Source organism: Phyllobates terribilis, unplaced genomic scaffold, assembly GCF_046119375.1.
Source record: "Phyllobates terribilis strain yellow unplaced genomic scaffold, ASM4611937v1 Scaffold_1__5_contigs__length_1240528914, whole genome shotgun sequence".
NCBI lineage: Eukaryota > Metazoa > Chordata > Amphibia > Anura > Dendrobatidae > Phyllobates > Phyllobates terribilis.
Window position 1 is genome coordinate 174,841,837 of NW_027362761.1, and position 20,869 is coordinate 174,862,705.

The 20,869-nt window shown below is 40.7% G+C and overlaps 1 protein-coding gene across 5 annotated transcripts in view; it reads right to left on the reverse strand.

The window, feature by feature from the left end:
- Positions 1-545: 545 nt before the first annotated feature.
- Positions 546-20,869, reverse strand: part of APBA1 (amyloid beta precursor protein binding family A member 1) — a 214,662-nt gene continuing 194,338 nt past the window's right edge. For all 5 annotated transcript variants that reach the window (XM_073670074.1, XM_073670132.1, XM_073670029.1 and 2 more), the window contains 5 exons: positions 18,257-18,436; positions 15,922-16,134; positions 15,036-15,155; positions 6,468-6,608; positions 546-4,544 (listed from right to left, as the gene is read on the reverse strand). In XM_073670074.1, the coding sequence (XP_073526175.1) occupies positions 4,473-4,544; positions 6,468-6,608; positions 15,036-15,155; positions 15,922-16,134; positions 18,257-18,436 (726 nt within the window). In that variant the 3' untranslated portion in view covers positions 546-4,472. The remainder of the gene's footprint in view (positions 4,545-6,467; positions 6,609-15,035; positions 15,156-15,921; positions 16,135-18,256; positions 18,437-20,869) is intronic.

Sequence of the window (20,869 nt, forward strand, 5' to 3'; positions counted from 1 at the left end):
TATTTGATGCTGAAGGGTAAGAGATTAAGTCACGTGAGTTTTTCATCTACACCACCTTATCCCTTGATTTTATATGCCAGAAATTAGACTAAAACCAATGTATTTCTGCTTTAGTTATAAATACTAAATACATTCCTACTCGCTATGTGTAGATAACATGGTGATAGAAATCAGATATTGCACAAAGTTCCAGACAAATTTATGACATGAGAATGAACAATGTATACAATAAATACTACAATTATAGCTTCTTACAATCAAGGCAGGCTGGAAAACCAGAATATAGAATGTAATAATTGTAGCCTACCCTTGAGAGCCATGCTGGACACTTGACATAGCACCCTGCCTATCTTGTCCCACGCAGCCATTGTTTCTCTGTCCATAATACAGCCCAATATGAGAAGCAATAGCTAAATTATTTGTGATTTTTTTTTTCAATATCATGGGCACTAAATATTTTAGAATCATTTTGTTGAGGACATCCCCTGAATCTAGATTCAGAATTAACTGGATTTTTTGTGACAAAGTTTTGCTCTTTGTTATTAAAAAAAAAAACAAACAATCAGATTTATTTTGTAGAGAATACTAGCACCATAAGCTGGAAATAATAAAACCTATCAGTATGATGTCTTTTTCTCTAATTTATCCTCCTCAGTCAAAATATTTGTTATTTCTTGAATGTTTCTTTATTAAGTCATACACAATTACAGCTTTCTTATCTAGTCTTAAAAGGAACTTGCTGGTGTGCAATAGCCAACCACAACGAGGCTGCAGATGTTTCTTAGGCCAAGTTCCCAAGATGAGCATTTGGGGCATTTTTGATGTGGCAAGAATTAGCCAATTTAGACACCTTGTGTTTCTTAATTGCATTTTTTTTTAATTTTCCCATACATTTGCTTTATCACGTTTTTTCAGTTGCCGTTTTGCCTCTTTTTGGTATGCCATGTTTTAAGCAAATTACTTCCTATTTGAGGAGTTACTTGGCTTCATAAAACGGAATTGATAAAGTCATGTGTGGATTAAATGTGGTTTTACATTTTTTCTGCAGGAACTTACTAAAAAAAAAAAAACTGTGTTTTTATCTGCAGATTCAAGTATATGGGGAAAACCTGCGAATAAATCACATATTTACCCCCAAAAGAAATTGACAAGTTGCGGATTTAAAGAAGTGGACCATAGGTTAATTTACGTTGTGTTAAAACACAGCACCGTGCGCATGAGAGTTACATAAATCTCATCCATTTTGCTCGAACTGTAATACACTGTTTTTTTTGCACATGAAAATATGCAGTGGAAAAAATTCACCAAATACTCATCATGGGAACTTAAGCCCCCTATACACACTAGACTAATGTCAGTCGTACCTGCCGATATTGCCGGATTCGAACGACAGTGTTATGAGTATGGGAGCCCCAGACATTTTATTGTCATGGAAAATATAGTTCTGGCATGTCTGATTTCAGACTGCCAATCGTATTATCTCCTGGAGATAAGCCACTGCCAGACATGTCTGGCAATGGCTCTCTCATACAGAACACCAGAGCACTTAGCCGATGAGCGCTTCGCTCCCGAGTATGGGAGATTCGGCTGAAATGGGTGCCAGCTGAACAATCGGCTGGACCATCGTTTGGCCAACTGTCATCTAATATGTATAGTTGGCCTTAGCCTTAAAAATGAAGTTTGTCCAACCTACTATTCATAATCTTATAATGTTATTGCACATCTTTATCCGGGTCATTACTAGATAGCGCCAGGTCTCTTAGGCTGGGTTCACATAGCATTTTTCCCTACGTTCAGTGGCCCCGTCAGGACTTGCGTCTGAACATCTTCGCAAAACGACTACGTTTAGGTGCCTGCTTCCAATAGGCGTAAGCGGCCGACTATGATGCATGACAGAGCCCACAGTGACTCCATCTGCATCATTATAGCCAATGGTCCCCTTGGCGCATACTTCCGAATCCTATTTGGAGGGAATTCGGGCGTAAGCCTTGACAGAGCCATTGAACGAGGAGAGAACACTATGTAAACCTAGCCCTAGATGAACAGAAAAAGTTATCATTTCAGAACACACCAAAAACCCTAACAAATAAATAAATAAATACATTCCCAATTTTCTTCATATCAAAGCTCTCACAGAAGTGCCAACTCTATGAAACTAATAAATCATCTTCACACTTTATTAATAAACCTTGTTATACAGCTGAACACAAGTATCTACATCACAATATAAATATTAATTGCATGATATCAGCTTGGTTCTCTTCAGGTTGAACCAACTATCTGCTTTTGTTTTAAATATTAAATTTGCTCTTTTTATTCTTCCATAACATTAGGACTATTTAGCGATAGATTTCTCGTCTGAAAGCGACCAACTACAGTTACTTAAGTGGGACAAAAAAAATCTCCATCATGTATATGTAAACATGTCCTATCAAACTTGGGAGAACTTAAGAAGAAAGGTCCAGTAACTCCACCTAGAAGTGTTATTTGGACACATAGTAGCAGAAGTCAGTAAAGTATAGACATTGTAAATCAAATTGTGTAAACACTTAGCTGGAAGCGGTCATCGCTCTAGTCTTTAACGGTACGGAGCCTACAATACCATGTGCTGGCCACGCATCTGCAATACCAATACAGGCATCTGTCAATATGTTGTCTCAGAATGACCCCCATGGTCAACATTAATAATCCAGCTGGTATAAATAAGGTTTACGTTGAGCCCTGCTGGTATTTATGTTTGCGAAGTAGCTTTCCATCGCTAGTAACAGGTAAAATTAATCTTCGCATTACACTGCCCACCACCATGGTTCCAAAAATGGTTGCATGGTTTGGAAACACCAGATGTTGGTCACGACACCTAGAAAACATCAAGTTGCTATTAATGATCCCTTGCTATATCTAAACAAACAGCCTAGTTCTGGTTAAGAATAATTTTGGGATATATATATGTAAAGGACACACAGGCTCAAATCTAACAGTCATCTGTAGTCTCAGCCATCAGGCTTGGTCAATAGATCAGCCCATTCCGAAAAGGGGTCTGCATATGAGGCCAGCATGTCATGTCACTAGTCTGCCTACTAGTCCTTCTCCTAAGTGATTGTAAAAAGTAAACAAATTCTAAACATTGCAACAACCATCCAGATCTGATTTGTTACAAATGGCATCTTGTCTGAAAAAGAGCATTTCACACTTCAATGGATATTTAATCAGCAGCAATTGTAGGGCTTAACTGCACATAAAATGCTGAGTTGATGTCCCGGTGCACGACATTACAATATTTATGGATATGATGTTGTTCAGTGTAGACATACTGTACATCTGAGTATTTCTTACGGAGGTCACTGCTTGATGGGAAATAAAGTAAGATTGCCCAAGTTTGCATTGGTGAACAAAGATGTTCAAAAATGGGCAGTATCATCTCACCAAAATTAGGATGTAACATTGTTGAAAAACAGAGGAAAGAAAGAAAACCACACATGGCCAAGTGATCTTTTTGTGCACGGGGGAGTTAACATTTGCAACACAAGAATGAGTAAGCCTTTATCAAAATGAAATGATCTCTATATATACTGTACAACCAAGTTTGTGGAGGTCACCTCTCCCAACTATGGTCTTTTTAGCTGCAACTATCCACTACATGGATACACTTAATTGTGCAAATAAGCCACGTCTGATATTTGGAATATATCTTCTGAGCAAAATACAGTGAGAGCTAGCGGAGCCAGGTTGCAACATTTTTACACCTTGTATGAAATAATTTAAGGTAGAATTATATATTGAAGAACAGTAGATTGTGGTCGATTCATCGAAGCATTATTTAATATCCACATCAAGTTACTTGTAGAAAGCCATCTCTTACTTAATCATATTGAAAGTTCTCATTGAGTTTCAACAGTGCTTTGATACAGTGAACACGTCACAGAAGCACACAAAGTATAACTGGTAAATTCAAGGTGTCCCAGAGCTTCATGCACAGCCGAGTTGTAACTAAGATTCAGTCCTGCTACTTTATTACCGTGACACATGCATTAGGATTTTTTGTAACATATGATATTAAGAACTGGCCATTTTTAAGTGTTAGAGCTATAAATGCATGAAACAAGGGTATAATGTCTATCAAGTGAGCCCAATCAACAGTTGCTGGATAGCCTTTTGGAACGGACAACTTAAGAGCCAGCTTTAGGCATGGGATCTTGTGAGGCTCAAAGACACCCCGTACAAAAGCTGCAAGGTGTCTTCTTGACTGGGAAAACGTGTGTTAGCTTAGTCATCATTGGAAAACGTTGCCTTTGAAGTCATGACATTTTGTAAAATACTCATTTCATGGGCATCGAGAAATTAACCAAAAATGTAAATGAAAACAGTGTAATGTTCCTGGAGATGTTTCTGCAGACACAAAGGCAGCACTAGGAAAACAACCACAAGTGAGGCGAACTGTCCTCCATGCATGTTGTGAAGCAGCAGAGAGGCCATCAGATGTAAACTGGTTGCTCCTGTGCGGTCAGCAGTCGGTACATAGCGGCTGGCATTGTCTTCATGTGTATCTGTGGAGATAAAAAACGATACTGAATAGCCATCTCTAATAATGAAAGATTATACTGATTGAATCCCCTTTTTTGCCATTCTTAGGCTATGTGCACATGGCGTCTATTAGACCTGCCGAGTTTTCCCAGGTCAAGCTGCTTCAGGAAAATGCTGACAATCATTTTCCTCGAGCGGCTTGGAAGGCGAGCTTTGCCAGCGTTCTTGCGGTAGCTCTGTCGCCAGCTCTCGCTCTATACTCTCAGTATGGAGAGCAGACGGCTTCCCAGCTGAAAACGCCAAAAGAATAAGCATGTCACTGGTTTCAACCACTTTAGGGTTTCAGAACCCTGAAGCGATTAAAAGAAGTGACATAAGATTGTACATGTGCACAGCAATGTTGTTTTGATATTTCTGTACACTTATGTCCATTTTATGGGGTACTTTTTCTGGCAGAATCCATCTTAAAAAGATGTTGTGTGCACATACCATTATGGAAAGGGTAACTATTAGACTGTAGGACCTACTACAAGAACTGTTGTTAACCAAAGCCCAAATGAATTATCAGACAATAAGGATTTAGATTAGGTCATGGATCTTGGTAGGCCAAATACCAAACTCCTATGTGCTTCTTTTAGGGAATCGATCATTAGAAAATCACCTTTTGTTTAAATCATTTTTTTGTGTTACATGTTGTTTTTTCCCCTAATATGGCTGTTTTTTTTAATTCAAGATATTTACTATAAAAAACAAACTTAGTAATCTTGCAAGGTTCACGCTGGCCATTGGATTTTTGTAGACTCATACCTTATGTCCTTTCAAGAAGAGTTTTCTGCAAAGCTCCTTCAGCATTACAATGACAGGTAACATCTCTATATATGGCTGATAACACAGCACAACACAACAGTATATGTTATACCTGACCCTGCTCCTCATCCCTTCACAATGACCTTTGCACACGCTCATTAGACACGTTAATACAAAAGATTGGGTCAGAGTCTGTTTATTGTGGCTAATGTACATGTGTTATTTCCTGAAACAGCAGGGACGTAGTGTAAAAAAGCCTTAGTGGCCAGTGTGAACATTTCAAAATTCCTATATTTTTTTTTACTTTTAACATATATTGTGAGAAAAAAAATTGCCAATTTAAAAAAAAAAAAAAATCCATTAAACACGAAATCTAATTTGAACAATAGGTTATTTTCTGATGATAGTTTCCCTTTAAGTAGTTTTTTCAATACTGGTACACTTGAACTTAAGTTAAAACAGAAAGAGTCATGCCCAAGCTGTTGCTGCCCAATTGGAAGCATAAAATACCCTTGAATGGCACAGTATGCCGAGGCACTCCTGAGTGACAAACAGCGTAGCTTGCTGTGTATTACTGTTTAGATAAATCCCATATAAGTGAATGGGACTTAAGAAAACAGTATAACACACCCCGGTCAAGTGTATCAGTAATCCTACTCGCAGCCAATAGAAGTTAATGGTAACCCAGTCAGCACCGTGACAAGCAAGTGGCGAAAGATCCAACAGGTACAATTTATTGCGACTTGCTTATCACAAATGCACTACCCCCCCCCCCCCCGAAACACAATGTGACCCCATACCTGTGTATGGAGATGTGATGCACCATTAACACAACAATTTTTGACTAAAATCTACTTGTGTCGCGGCCAAAGTCGCCATGTATCCCCAGGGTAAAAGTCACTGAGTGCTTTAACAAACATCAGAAAAAAATAGTCTGTAATAATGGGGGGTCAAATGTCTGATCTTGTAATTAATGTCCACATTCTTTTAATCCTGAGATAACTAGATATAATAATGACACAATTATATTTCCCAGTAGATCTCATTAACAAAACAACACCTAATGTGCAACTTCTTCTAACCATGAGATAATGCAGCCAAAAAAGACAAGACGGCAATGAGAACCGTTCATTCCTTACCTCGCCAACTGCATTGGAGAGAATATGAACTATCTTTTCATGAGGAGTTGCTACAACACTTTGTCCATTAATTTCAATAATGCGATGACCCACTCGTACACCACCTCGCTCTGCAATACCTCCTCGCATTAGGCTGCAAATCTGAACATAAGAAAATCAGACATCAGCAACGTGGAATGTAAGAAAGCCCCTTGGGCCATGTTATGGATCAGTATTTTCAAGACAAAATCAGATACAAAGAAGAAAAAAATACATATACACTGCTCAAAAAAATAAAGGGAACACTTAAACAACAGAATATAACTCCAAGTAAATCAAACTTCTGTGAAATCAAACTGTCCACTTAGGAAGCAACACTGACTGACAATCAATTTCACATGCTGTTGTGCAAATGGAATAGACAATAGATGGAAATTATTGGCAATTATCAAGACAACCTCAGTAAAGGATTGGTTCTGCAGGTGGGGACCACAGACCACATCTCAGTACCAATGCTTTCTGGCTGATGTTTTGGTCACTTTTGAATGTTGGCTGTGCTTTCACACTCATGGTAGCATGAGACGGACTCTACAACCCACAGAAGTTGCTCAGGTAGAGCAGCTCATCCAGTATGGCACATCAATGTGAGCTGTGGCAAGAAGGTTTGCTGTGTCTGTCAGCGTAGTGTCCAGAGGCTGGAGGCTCTACCAGGAGACAGGCCAGTACACCAGGAGATGTGGAGGGGGCCGTAGGAGGGAAACAACCCAGCAGCAGGACCGCTGCCTCCGCCTTTGTGCAAGGAGGAACTGGAGAAGCACTGCCAGAGCCCTGCAAAATGACCTCCAGCAGGCCACAAATGTGCATGTGTCTGCACAAACGGTTAGAAATCGACTCCATGAGGGTGGTATGAGGGCCCCACGTACACAGATGGGGGTTGTGCTCACAGCCCAACACCGTGCAGGACGCTTGGCATTTGCCACAGAACACCAGGATTGGCAAAGTCGCCACTGGCGCCCTGTGCACTTCACAGATTAAAGCAGGTTAACACTGAGCACATGTGACAGACGTGACAGAGTCTGGAGACGCAGTGGAGAGCGATCTGCTGGCTGCAACATCCTTCAGCATGACCGGTTTGGCAGTGGGTCAGTAATGGTGTGGGGTGGCATGTCTTTGGAGGGCCGCACAGCCCACCATGTGCTCGAGAGAGGTAGCCTGACTGTCATTCGGTACCAGGGTGAGATACTCAGACCCCTTGTGAGACCATATGCTGGTGCGGTTGGCCCTGGGTTCCTCCTAATGCAGGAAAATGCCAGACCTCCTGTGGCTGGAGTGTGTCATCAGTTCCTGCAAGATGAACACATTGAAGCTAAGGACTGGCCCGCTCGTTCCCCAGACCTGAATCCAATTGAGCACATCTGGGACATCATGTCTCACTACATCCACCAATGTCACGTTGCACCACAGACTGTCCAGGAGTTGACGGATGCTTTAGTCCAGGTCTGGGAGGAGATCCCACAGGAGACCATCCGCAACCTCATCAGGAGCATGCCCAGGCTTTCTAGGGAGGTCATACAGGCACGTGGAGGCCACACACAATACTGAGCCTCATTTTGACTTGTTTTAATGACATTACATCAAAGTTGGATCAGCCTGTAGTGTGTTTTTCCACTTTAATTTTGGGGGTGACTCCAAATCCAGGCCTCCATTGGTTAATAAATTTGATTTCCATTGATGATTTTTGTGTGATTTTGTTGTCAGCACATTCAACTTTGTACAGAACAAAGTATTCAATGAGAATATTTCATTCATTCAGATCTAGGATGTGTTATTTGAGTGTTCCCTTTATTTTTTTGAGCAGTGTATATCCTTGCATTACATTTTTCCTGTGTTCAGGATACTGTCCTGGTTTCGGCTTTCAAATATTTATGGAAAATTCTGGCCAAATCTGTAATTTATGAATGGTGCCCAAGAGTCTTGGAATGTAAGTTCAGTTAATTTACAACTAAATCAGCTTTAGAATTCAATAAAATATTTTCTGTTTTTCCGTCTCGGTCTTCCAAGACCCATAACTGTTTTTTTAGTCTTTCAACGATATAGTTGTATGAAGACTAAAAGTTCTGGGAAAAGTTTAATTTTTTTTTTTTTTTTTTTTTTAAGAACTATAACTAAAAAACAGCAAAAAAAAAATCAATTCTGCCATTTTCACTCGGGATTACTTTTTAAATTGTTCTCTTTGTGGTATTAATAGCATGTTAGGTGTATTCTGCAAAAACATAAAACCTAAATAAAATTATATTCCTGGCTAACAATGTTGCTCTGAAGGATCAGTTGAGTCTCCAGATACGGACAGTCACAACTGTTATTCCATCGATGGAACAGTGTGTATATTGTACCACTGGAATTACATACATTTTTTTTTTCTCATTTAGTTTTTGGGGACATGCAAAGTGATTGTAAAACAGCAATTCTGGCATTTTCTTAATTTGTATTAAACCAGCAACATAAAATGTGTGATATTTGAAAAGTTTGGGCATTTACAGACACAGGGATAATAAATATGGTAAATTTTTGTTATCATTAATTTTTTTAAGAGTTGGTTTTTTTTTTAAGATTTTTTAAACATGTCAAAAAGGAATCTGTCTAGAGGATTTCATCCTCAAAACTACAAGTGCTTCTCACTAAGTTAGGATATCATCAAAAAGTTAATTTATTTCAGTTCTTCAATACAAAAAGTGGTTTGGGGAGCCATGTCATCTGCTGCTGTAGGTCCACTGTGCTTGATCTGGACCAAAGTCAGCGCAGCCGTCTACCAGGAAATTTTAGAGCACTTCATGCTTCCCTCTGCCGACAAGCTTTTTGGAGATGGAAATTTCATTCTCCAGCAGGACTTGACACCTGTCCACACTGCCAAAAGTACCAACTCCTTGTTTAACAACAGCAGTATCACTGTGCTTGATTGGCGAGCAAACTCACCTGACCTTAACCCCATAGAGAATCTATGGGGTATTGTCAAGAGGAAGATGAGACACCATACCCAACAATGCAGACGAGCTGAAGGCTGCTATCAAAGCAACCTGGGCTTCCATAACACCTCAGAAGTGCCACAGGCTGATCGCCTCCATGCCACGCCGCATTGATGCAGTAATTGATGCAAAAGGAGCCCCGACCAAGTATTGAGTGCATTTACTGAACATACATTTCAGTAGGCCAACATTTCGGATTTTAAAATAATTTTTCAAGCTGTTGTTATAAAGTATTCTAATTTACTGAGATAATGACTTTTGTGTTTTCATTGGCTGTAAGCCATAATCATCAACATTAACAGAAATAAACACTTGAAATAGATCACTCTATTTATAATGACTCTATATAATATATGAGTTTCACGTTTTGTATTGAAGAACTGAAATAAATTAACTTTTTGATGATATTCTAATTTAGTGAGATGCACCTGTATTTATATGAACATGTAGCTTTTCCAAAGACAAGTCTAGCAATACCTTTACCTAGACTGTCAGTTCCATTGAATTGATATGTAAATGAGGCTGAAGAACTACACTGCTCAAAACAATAAAGGGAACACTCAAATAACACATCCTAGATCTGAATGAATGAAATATTCTCATTGAATACTTTGTTCTGTACAAAGTTGAATGTGCTGACAACAAAATCACACAAAAATCATCAATGGAAATCAAATTTATTAACCAATGGAGGCCTGGATTTGGAGCCACCCCCAAAATTAAAGTGGAAAAACACATTACAGACTGATCCAACTGTGATGTAATGTCCTTAAAAAAAGTCAAAATGAGGCTCAGTATTGTGTGTGGCCTCCACATGCCTGTATGACCTCCCTACAACGCCTGGGCATGCTCCTGATGAGGTTGCGGATGGTCTCCTGCGGGATCTCCTCCCAGACCTGGACTAAAGCATCCGCCAACTCCTGGACAGTCTGTGGTGCAACGTGACGTTGGTGGATGGAGCGAGACATGATGTCCCAGATGTGCTCAATCGGATTCAGGTCTGGGGAACGGGCGGGCCAGTCCATAGCTTCAATGCCTTCATCTTGCAGGAAATGCTGACACACTCCAGCCACATGAGGTCTGGCATTGTCCTGCATTAGGAGGAACCCAGGGCCAACCGCACCAGCATATGGTCTCACAAGGGGTCTGAGGATCTCATCTCGGTACCTAACGGCAGTCAGGCTACCTCTGGCGAGCTCATGGAGGGCTGTGCGGCCCTCCAAAGAAAAGCCACCCCACACCATCACTGACCCACTGCCAAACCGGTCATGCTGAAGGATGTTGCAGCCAGCAGATCGCTCTCCACGGCGTCTCCAGACTCTGTCACGTCTGTCACATGTGCTCAGTGTGAACCTGCTTTCATCTGTGAAGAGCACAGGGCGCCAGGAGCGACTTTGCCAACCCTGGTGTTCTGTGGCAAATATGCAAAGCGTCCTGTACGGTGTTGGGCTGTGAGCACAACCCCCATCTGTGGACGTCGGGCCCTCATACCACCCTCATGGAGTCGGTTTCTAAATAGTTTCTGCAGACACATGCACATTTGTGGCCTGCAGGAGGTCATTTTGAAGGGCTCTGGCAGTGCTCCTCCTGTTCCTCCTTGCACAAAGGCAGAGGTAGCGGTCCTGCTGCTGGGTTGTTTCCCTCCTACGGCCCCCTTCACATCTCCTGGTGTACTGGCCTGTCTCCTGGTAGCGCCTCCAGCCTCTGGCCACTACGCTGACAGACACAGCAAACCTTCTTGCCACAGCTCGCATTGATGTGCCATCCTGGATGAGCTGCACTACCTGAGCAACTTCTGTGGGTTGTAGAGTCCTTCTCAGGCTACCACGAGTGTGAAAGCACAACCAACATTCAAAAGTGACCAAAACATCAGCCAGAAAGCATTGGTACTGAGATGTGGTCTGTGGTCCCCACCTGCAGAACCACTCCTTTATTGAGGGTGTCTTGATAATTGCCAATAATTTCCATCTATTGTCTATTCCATTTGCACAACAGGATGTGAAATTGATTGTCAATCAGTGTTGCTTCCTAAGTGGACAGTTTGATTTCACAGAAGTTTGATTTACTTGGGAGTTATATTCTGTTGTTTAAGTGTTCCCTTTATTTTTTGAGAGGTATAATAGATCTGAAGCCTCTGACATTCCTGCTCCGTTCCTGCGCTGCCTCCTCCTGCTGGACTGATGACTTTTTTGCCTGAAGTCACACAGAACAGAGGCCGTCTATCAAGCAGGAGGAGGCAGTGCTGGGTAGGGAACAGAGCTGGAGTGACAGAGGCTTCAGTTTTATCATAACAATTTGCATATCAATTCAACACTGATTGTTCCGTAGAGGAGGAATGGACTGGCCATGTAAAGGTGTTGCTGAACTTGTCTTTGAAAGGGCTACATGCACAAATAAAGTTTGGAGGGAGGTGAAATCCTGCTGACAGATTCCCTTTAAGCTATTTTTACATACTTCTTGGGAACAACAATCTGCAATCACTTCATCTCAAGTACAAGACATTGCTATACTTTTGCATAGAATTGTATTGTCATTTTAACAGCCAACTATTGAGCACTTCCTGGAGTACAATGATTGCAGGCAAGTGGACCTTCAGTGGGCACTGGACTGCTATGACAACTCATCGGCAATCACATCGCAGAGTGACCGTGCCGACTGATCAAAAAAAAGAGCAGAGCAGTGCAGCACTATCCACTCAGAGATCTCTTTTGCAAAATCATCAAAAGCACATTGTGGAGGTCAAGGGGTGGTGATCAGCTCCATACAAAAGTCTATGATCCAGCAGAAGAAACGAAAAAAGCGGCACTGACCATCCCATAAACCCCATCCTTTATTTTCTTCTTGTAGAAGACATAAAAACTGGTAGCAGGGGAATGCGGGTAACAGCCGTAGTCCTCACACTACCCGCATTCCCTTGCTACCAGTTTTACCAGTCTTGTACATGAATAAAATAAAGGATGGATTTTATGGGATGGTGAGTGCAGCGCTTTTTCCTTTTCTTCTCCTGGATTATTGATCGTTGTGACTTGGATGCTGTGGTTGCTACTCACCATGGCATGTAAACAGTAAAACACCCACAATCTGTCCTAGCATTAAAAGCAGATGCCAGCTGTAGAACACAGCTGACTCCCATTGTACATTAACTGCAGAATCCGCTTCATTGTCCTGCACCCAAAATATGCTGTATAGAGGTTTACAATGTATTTAAAACATCTGACATGTTTTTACCAATGTTTTACCAATGTTTTTACCAATGCCTCTATTTTTTTTTAGCCTTTCTAGGCACAATGCAGATGGTCCATTAATACTGATAAATAAGGACATATAACCTAGCTCTGGTTTATATCATAACTTATATTAGAGAACTGCATTATGAATAGGATTCTAAGAATATAGTCACATTCAAAAAGTTTCTGCAACAAAAGTGTCCATTCCTTAAAACATCAATGGGGTTCCACAAATGTGGGCTGATGCATTAAGGGTCTTCACATTGAAAAGACACAAGAAAATGTATTTTTCTTGTTAACAATCTTGCTCTCAAGGATCAAAAAAATCAATCTCCAGCTCATCAATCCTGTATAGTCATTACTCTGGTAGGCTTTAATCACAAAACCATATTGCAGTGTCAGATACTTTGTAACAAAAGCAGAATAAAAAGGATCCAATCAACCTATACAAGGAAAAACACTGGGAAATGTTCCCTTGTATTTCTCTGATGGAATCCATGAAGCTACATGAAGAATCAGCATAAATTCCTGACCACGGATCCACACTACTTTTATCCACCATGGTTATGTTGGTGAAGAGGAACCCGGGGGCACAGGACATATACAAGTCATCCATGAGGGTTTGACTGGTGAGGCCTACCAGAGATCCAACATTACTTTGTGCTGGATAAAAACTAGATCCCTTTTTATGATGGATCCCTTTTTATGATGCAATCAATAAACTCAAATGTATTGTGTTTCCTTTACCATAGGAATTATTTTTATATATTGATATTTTTTTTAATGTGGAAGGGGCTAGAAACAAATTTGGTGGTGTCTTTTTTTTTTAGTTCCATTTTATTTATTTTTTTCTTGCTTTTTTTTTTTCATTTATTTCACTGTGCCCCCATGAGATCTTCTTAAAATATCTTTGGGTGTCACTTTAGAATATTAATACATTCTGTTTATTGATGACTTCTCCTGTAACTGGGTCTATTATATTAGCCCTTGTTACATGGGAAATTTAGCCTTAAGCCTACATAACCGAGCTCACTGGTTCTCCAAGGACCCAGCAGTTACTGCTCTCTCCCTGGTTACTCTGCATTGATGCAAGTGTGGACCACCCGCACGTATAAAGTGTATGGGTGGTCTGGAAATACTTAAGCAGTAAATTATATTTAGGCACCTTGCAAGAATCATTCTTACACTATAATATTGATCCATTTGTCTAGTACTAGCCACACTACACTATAGCACCCCTTAAAGTGTGGAATGACTGCTAGAGCCATTTTTCTTGAGTTTCCCAGTTTCTAGTTTTTAGATTAATTCTTCAAGTCTTTTTAATTCATCACTGTGTTTCAGGAGAACATCAGTCAAAGTAACAAGCCAAGTGGTAAAATTAGACTATTGTCTGTCCTGCTTGCATATCCAACATGTCTATACTTCTCTTTAAGCTAAAGCTATTTCTCACCAATGCTGCAGCATAACAGACAGCGCTGGAGGCTTGTGAACAAAAGCTAATAATAAACCCAGCAAATTATTCATATCTCCAAGAGCGTCTTAGTTAAAAATACTCTCAAGGGAAAACAGCGGTGCTTTGAATCCTTAAGAGAGCTCAATGCTCATTTCAAGCCACAACTTGCAGGTTATGAATAAGCCAACCATGCATGGTTATAATAGCGGGATACACAGGTAAAGGGTACGCTTCAAGAAAATTAAGGTTGTAGTCCAATTTATGTTTTACCTACAGACCTCACAAGTTGATATTAGTCTGTGAGGCACTGGTTTTCTCCCCAAAAAGCTCTCAATGCAGAATATCTCCATAATGAAACATTCGGGGAAGCAAGCCACAATTATAATTCTCATATGAATTTGTAAGAAATTACTCTAGTATTCCTGTGTATACAATAAGAGGTACACGGTGGTGCATTATGGTCCTATAATATTTTATAGGTCCAGTAATGCATATCTGTGAAATGCGTATCCATGTTAAAGCCTAGTGTTTGGCTCTAGAACTATTAAGTATTTCCAAGGGTCTGTACAAGTATGGAAGCTCTGTATAGGATATGGGATAATTTCTTTATCGCTGGAGGTCTGACTGATGGAGTCCGCAAGCGATCCAGTGAAAGGGACTCAAAAGAATCCTGTCTGAGTGGAGCGGAGGGGTGCTTGCTCGACTTTCTATGTCATTCAGACGTGGCACTTGACAGCCTTATTCATGGGATCGGTGCTGGGTGCCATCACTTGGACCTCGAGCAATCAGGGCGTTATCCCTGAGCCATACTCAGTACAAACTCTTTAATGAGTAAAGACAGTATGAACTAAACATGAGTACATTCTTAAAGAGTGCGGCAACTCACAATTCCATTCTGTACACTGAAGCCAAGCTGGTATCTAAGGTCAGGTCTTCGAATTAAGACAGTGGTAACTGGAGGACATCTCACAATGTTCAGCTTCACTCTGGACTGGTTCTTTAAGCCCTAAAAAATCCAATATGTAAATTTAACTCTTATAGGCATGTACATACACAGCCAAATAAACACCAACTTTGTGCAAATTAAAGGGGATGGACACATTATCTTTATTGTAGCAGATGTGTTTGGAGACTTTATTTATGTCACATAGTAATGTATACGTATCACAGTTTCTTCTACCACACGACTTAGTACAACCTTTCTCACAGTCTGAACAGCCCTCCCGTTCTCAAAATGGCTGCTAATGGAGGAGCATGTGACCAGACCGGTCATCAGCGGCCTCCAATAGAAAAGCAGCTTTTCCTTATTAAGTGTTTTTCAACTGGAGGAGACTAATGGTCGGGTCACATTACATTACAGCTGCCATTGATTTGGAAAAGAGAACTGTTCAGTCTGTGAGAAAGAAGGAGGACCTGTGATACTTATATACTAGTGTCACAAAACCATGCCTGCAAACATCTGTTAAAATATAATGAGGACAAACCCTTTAAACTTTTAAAGGAAAAATCTCACCATTGAGACCCATACTTATTTATGGTATACCCTGTGGATATCCCAGAAATGCAGAGGTTAAGGATATCCCCTGATGGATGGGTCAAGTTACTTTCTTGCATAGAGGGCTCTGAATCTTAGACCTTGTTGATTGGATTGATTTCATTTATATGCTTGAACACTAATTAGCTCCCTTCTTAATAATATTAATAAAAATACACTGTACTGGTTGTGACACAGGAAGGTTTACAAACGTTTCATTATTTGTACTATTTGTTACCTTTATTATGCTCTGACAAGTAGAGAGTGGTAAACCAACTAAACTCGTGCCATTGATGGACATGATCTGATCCCCGATATTCAATTTCCCTGATTTCTCGGCAGGTCCTCCGTGCATCATATTAGCAATAATAACTGTTGGCAGAATGGAGCCCCAACCAGATTCTACAATCACGACACCAAGGATTTCACCCTTCTGTTTTTCAATAAAAACCTGAAAGATAAAAGGTGAAACTAAGTTAAAGGGATATCTCCTTCTGCAAGATCCTATCCCAATATGTACTATGTCTCTTTCCTCATGTACAGGCATCGCAGGACCTTAGGTATCCATGGTTACGTCCACTGATATAGTGACAGTTAGTTAGCTAGTTGCTAGTGGTCGTAACCATGGATACCTAAGGTCCTGCGATGCCTGTACGTGAGGTAACTGACATGGTGAATCAAAAATACTATACTACATTTCTAATTGGAGCTATTTGCTAATATTATTATTACTACACCTACTACATATTGGGATAGGATCTTGGAGATGGGAATACCCTTTTAACTATATTATTAAGAATATCACCTATGTATTCCTAATATTTTGCATCAATAAAACAGCAGTTTCTTTCAAAATAAAATCTATGATAGGTCAGCATTATTTGATAATCTGTTAATTACAATGGTCTGCAGACATTATCTAATCAATATTTATTTGGTTGTTTGCTTTAACCCCTTAAGGACCATGGGTTTTTCCATTTTCGTTTTTTGCTCCCCTTCTTCCCAGAGCCATAACTTTTTTATTTTTCTGCCAATATGGCCATGTGAGGGCTTGTTTTTTTGTGGGACGAGTTGTACTATTGAACGACACCATTGACTTTACCACATTGTGTACTGGAAAAAGGGAAGAAAAATTTTAAATTCAGTGAAATTACAAAAAAAGTGCAATTCCACAATAGTTTTTTTTTTTTCTTACCATGTTCACTAAATGCTAAAACTGACCTGGCAATATGATTCTCCAGGTAATTACGATTTCACAGATACCAAAACATGTATAGGTTCTTTTTTATTTAAGCAGTGGAAAAAAAAATTCAAAGTTTGTAAATGAAAAAAAAAATGGCGCCATTTTTTGAGATCTGTAGCATCTCCATTTTTTTGCGGATCTGGGGCGGGATGAGGACGTTTTTTATTGATACCATTTTGGGGTAGATACAATGTTTTGATCGCCCGTTTATTGCAATGTTGCGGCGACCAAAAAACCATAATTCTTGTATTTTGATTTTTTGTCTCGTTACGCCATTTACCCATCAGATTAATTCCCTTTATATATTGATAGATCGGGTGATTATGAACGCGGAGATACCAAATATGTGTATTTTTTTTGCTTTATTTTTAATGGGGCAAAAGGAGGGTGACTTGAACTTTTATATTTTTAAAAAAAAATTTTTTTTTTTTACTTTTCACATGCTTCAATAGTTCTCTAAGGAGACTTGAAGCTGCGATCATCTGATCGCTCGTGATACACTTAAGAAAAATGCTCATCTGCTACGGCGCTCATAGCAGTTCAGCAATGACAACCATAGTGGTCTCCGGCAGCCCCCAGGTTGTCAGGCCAACCCATCGGCGCCCCGCGATCATGTGACAGGGGCGCCGGTGGGCGGAGCTAATGACACGCATCTGGTTTGCGCGAGTTAAATGGCGCTCTCAGAGATTGACAGCAGCATTTAACAAGTTAACAGCCGCAGGTGGATCACGATTCCACCCAAGGCTGTTAGGGGCAGATCAGCTGTCATGTGCTGGAAAAAGTGCGGGCTTAGCGCCAGAGCCCGCACCAAAGAGGGGTGGCAGCCTATGATGTATAATTACGTCATATCGTTAAGGGGTTAATGGAGTATATGAAGTATGTAGTATCAATTGAGAAATACCATTAAAGTGAACAAACTCTTGCTAATGGCCTCAAGCTGCTGTATGAAATGTAAAAAAAAAACTACACACTATCTCCCAACACCAGTCCTTGACTTTCAGCCCCGTGTCCCCCACAGGTTTCCTGAGCTGAACAATCTCATGTGACCACTGCAGTCCATCAGGGGCCCGCTAATCGGCTGTAATTCCATCTGAGTGGAAGAACAGTGTTTGTTCCGCTCAGATGGTAGTGGAGAGAGACAATTTCCTAGCACTACAGAGATATAAATTGCAACTATATATAAAAATTTGTACTTTATTTAATTTATTTTTACTCACCAAAACGTATAATATAATTTTTAACTAAGTCTCACCTAATACTACTCAGTTATACATGTTGTTTCCAGATTTACAAGGGGTAAGCCGAGCACACATTAGATCAGAATACCTACATCTTTGCAGTTCTCGGACTTGGAGAAGTGGATGAGGTCATCATTATACATGTCCTGGGTGTTGAGTAAGTCACTGTATTCCTTCTGGCTCAGATCTTCTGGGTTAATGCCATTAGCTCTCAGGAATTCCTGGTAAGCGACACTGAATGCCTGACCTATAGACTGCGCGATAAGCTGGGCCTGAACACAGAACAGACAGGAAATAAAACAGAATATTATCAAGGTTCTGAAAATTTCTAAGCGGCAATAAGATCATTATATTGTTCTGATGTACTAGAGAGCTATTGTTGTTCGATGCATAGTGAAAAGTCAAAGAACATGCTTTCTGTACTTTTAAAATGTATTCAGTTTCAGAGGTCTTCAAGTAAAAATAATGATATTTCCTGACATACACCTTATTCCAAAGTCACTAAAAGGGAGTCTGTCACCCGCAATTTAAACTACTTTTACAGTCCTAGAGAGGACTTAGGAGCTACAAGACTCATACCTGCAGTATAGATTTTACTTCTTTAGTTGGACAAGAAGGCGGCTTTATTTCATATGTTAAATTGAGCTCCTTGGTGCACCCTTGGCATGGCAAAGGGCTCAGTGCACTGTTCTTCCCCCCCATAATCAACATGCCGCGTACCACCCCTTCGCTTGACTGACCGAGCGAGCACTGCCAGAATGGAATCCCATGCTCTGCACGTCCGCAGTGAAACTGAATGAGCTGAGTGCCTGCACAGTATCATTGTGGGTGCTCTCTCATCCTCTTCTTATCAGCAGCGGCCTCTCACTACTGTATGATCCTGTGTACAGCGAGCAGACAGGAATGAGTGTGCGCCCACATTTGATACAGACACTGTGTGTGAATTGGGTCCTGTCAGTGCAGATGTGAAGGGTCAGTGATTCAATTCAGGTAGCGCTTGCTTTGGGCAAGTGAGCACTCTCAATCATGATAAAGGGAGTGTGCAGCATACTGACTGACTGTGTTTTACCATGCAGAAACATGGTCTGCACTTCTGGCCAAGGAAGGGAGCAAATGACCATACAGGTATTACAGAGTGAGATCACAGATGCTGCTTTCTGTGAGGTAAAACATTTCCATGCCTGTTTAAAAACATGTTTTACCTCACAGAAAGAATCAGCTGTCATCCCATGCTGTCCTGTCTGGATACTCTTTGCCTTCTTCCCTGCCCAGGAGATGTGGTATGATCAGACCATGTTCCTGCACGGTCAGACACAGCCATTACACAGTACACAGCAGGGGCACATTTATAAGATCTCAGCACAGGAACATTTTATTTAACACATCCAATTGTGGAACTTATTATTATTCCGAGATCTATTGATTAAAATGTACTTTGTTGGTGGGAAAACCCCTTAAATGTATGCATTTTTTAGCAGAACACAGGGTAGTGTCGCAGTCCTCCAGTGCAGTATCTGACAGATACATCCATACAAGTGTGGCTGTGCCTGGTTCTGCAACGCAACTCTGCTTAGCCCCATTTACTTTACTAAACTGAGCTGCAGTGCCAAGACTTAAAGGGAACCTGTCACCAGAAAAACGCTATTAACCTGCAGATATGGGGCTAATATGCAGGTTAATAGCGTTATTAACGGGGCCGATGCACGCAATTAACCGAATGCTGTGGTGAGAAAATTAACTTTATTCCCCCTGGCAGCGTTCAGGTTTCAGTGACAGGGGCGGCGCTGGCACAGGTTCAGAATTCATCGCTCTGAGAATACAGAGTGGCCGCTGTAACCGGGCCCCTGGCACTGAATGACAGCCGGCCTCAATGCAGTGACAGTCAGGGCCGGGGGCATGACTGAAATCCGAACACTGCCGGGGGGGAATAAAGTTCATTTTCTCCCTGCAGTGTTTGGCTAAGTGCAGGCGTCAGGCAGGTTAGTAATGGTTTTAAACTGCAGATTAACTCCATATCTGCAGGTTAAGTGTTTTTTTCTGGTGACAGGTTCCCTTTAAGGTTACATGTGCACTATTTTTAATAGGTCTTGAGTTGACCAATATGAGTATAGCCACAATAATAAGAATTAAAATTCCCCCAAAATTCAAGAAAAAAAACACAGCAAAATAATCAGCAGTATTTACCTGCTCAGATCTTCAGACCAAAATGCACTACCAGGGTGCGGCAAACCCATATAAAGATGGCGGCTACATAGGTGCAAAATACTGATGAGACAACCACTCACAACCTACCAATTCATGGAGGGGGTGAGTATAGACATCTTGTTCTCCCAGGTGAAGAAAAACTAGTGGTAAAGTTTTCCAGCTGATTATTTATAACTTCTGTGTTCTGTCACAGAAACTCTCACTACCTGGAGTACATACTATGACATTCATTAATATGTTTTAAAGGGGCGGTAAAAGAGGAGTATTGAACAAAACTGTTCCCAGCTAAGGACAGCTGTTTGGAATCAGTCTAAACTAATAGCACACACATGAAGATGAGTGTGTGGAAAACATGGAGCATGAAATGAGAGAGGAAATGCCATTAACAGCTTCCAGTACGTGTATAGGCTGGGCATCATTCCCCTGTTCTCTGCACCTAATTAGCATCTTCACAAACTGCCTGAAAACAGACTGCAGGCAAGGACATAGTCGTCCACCAA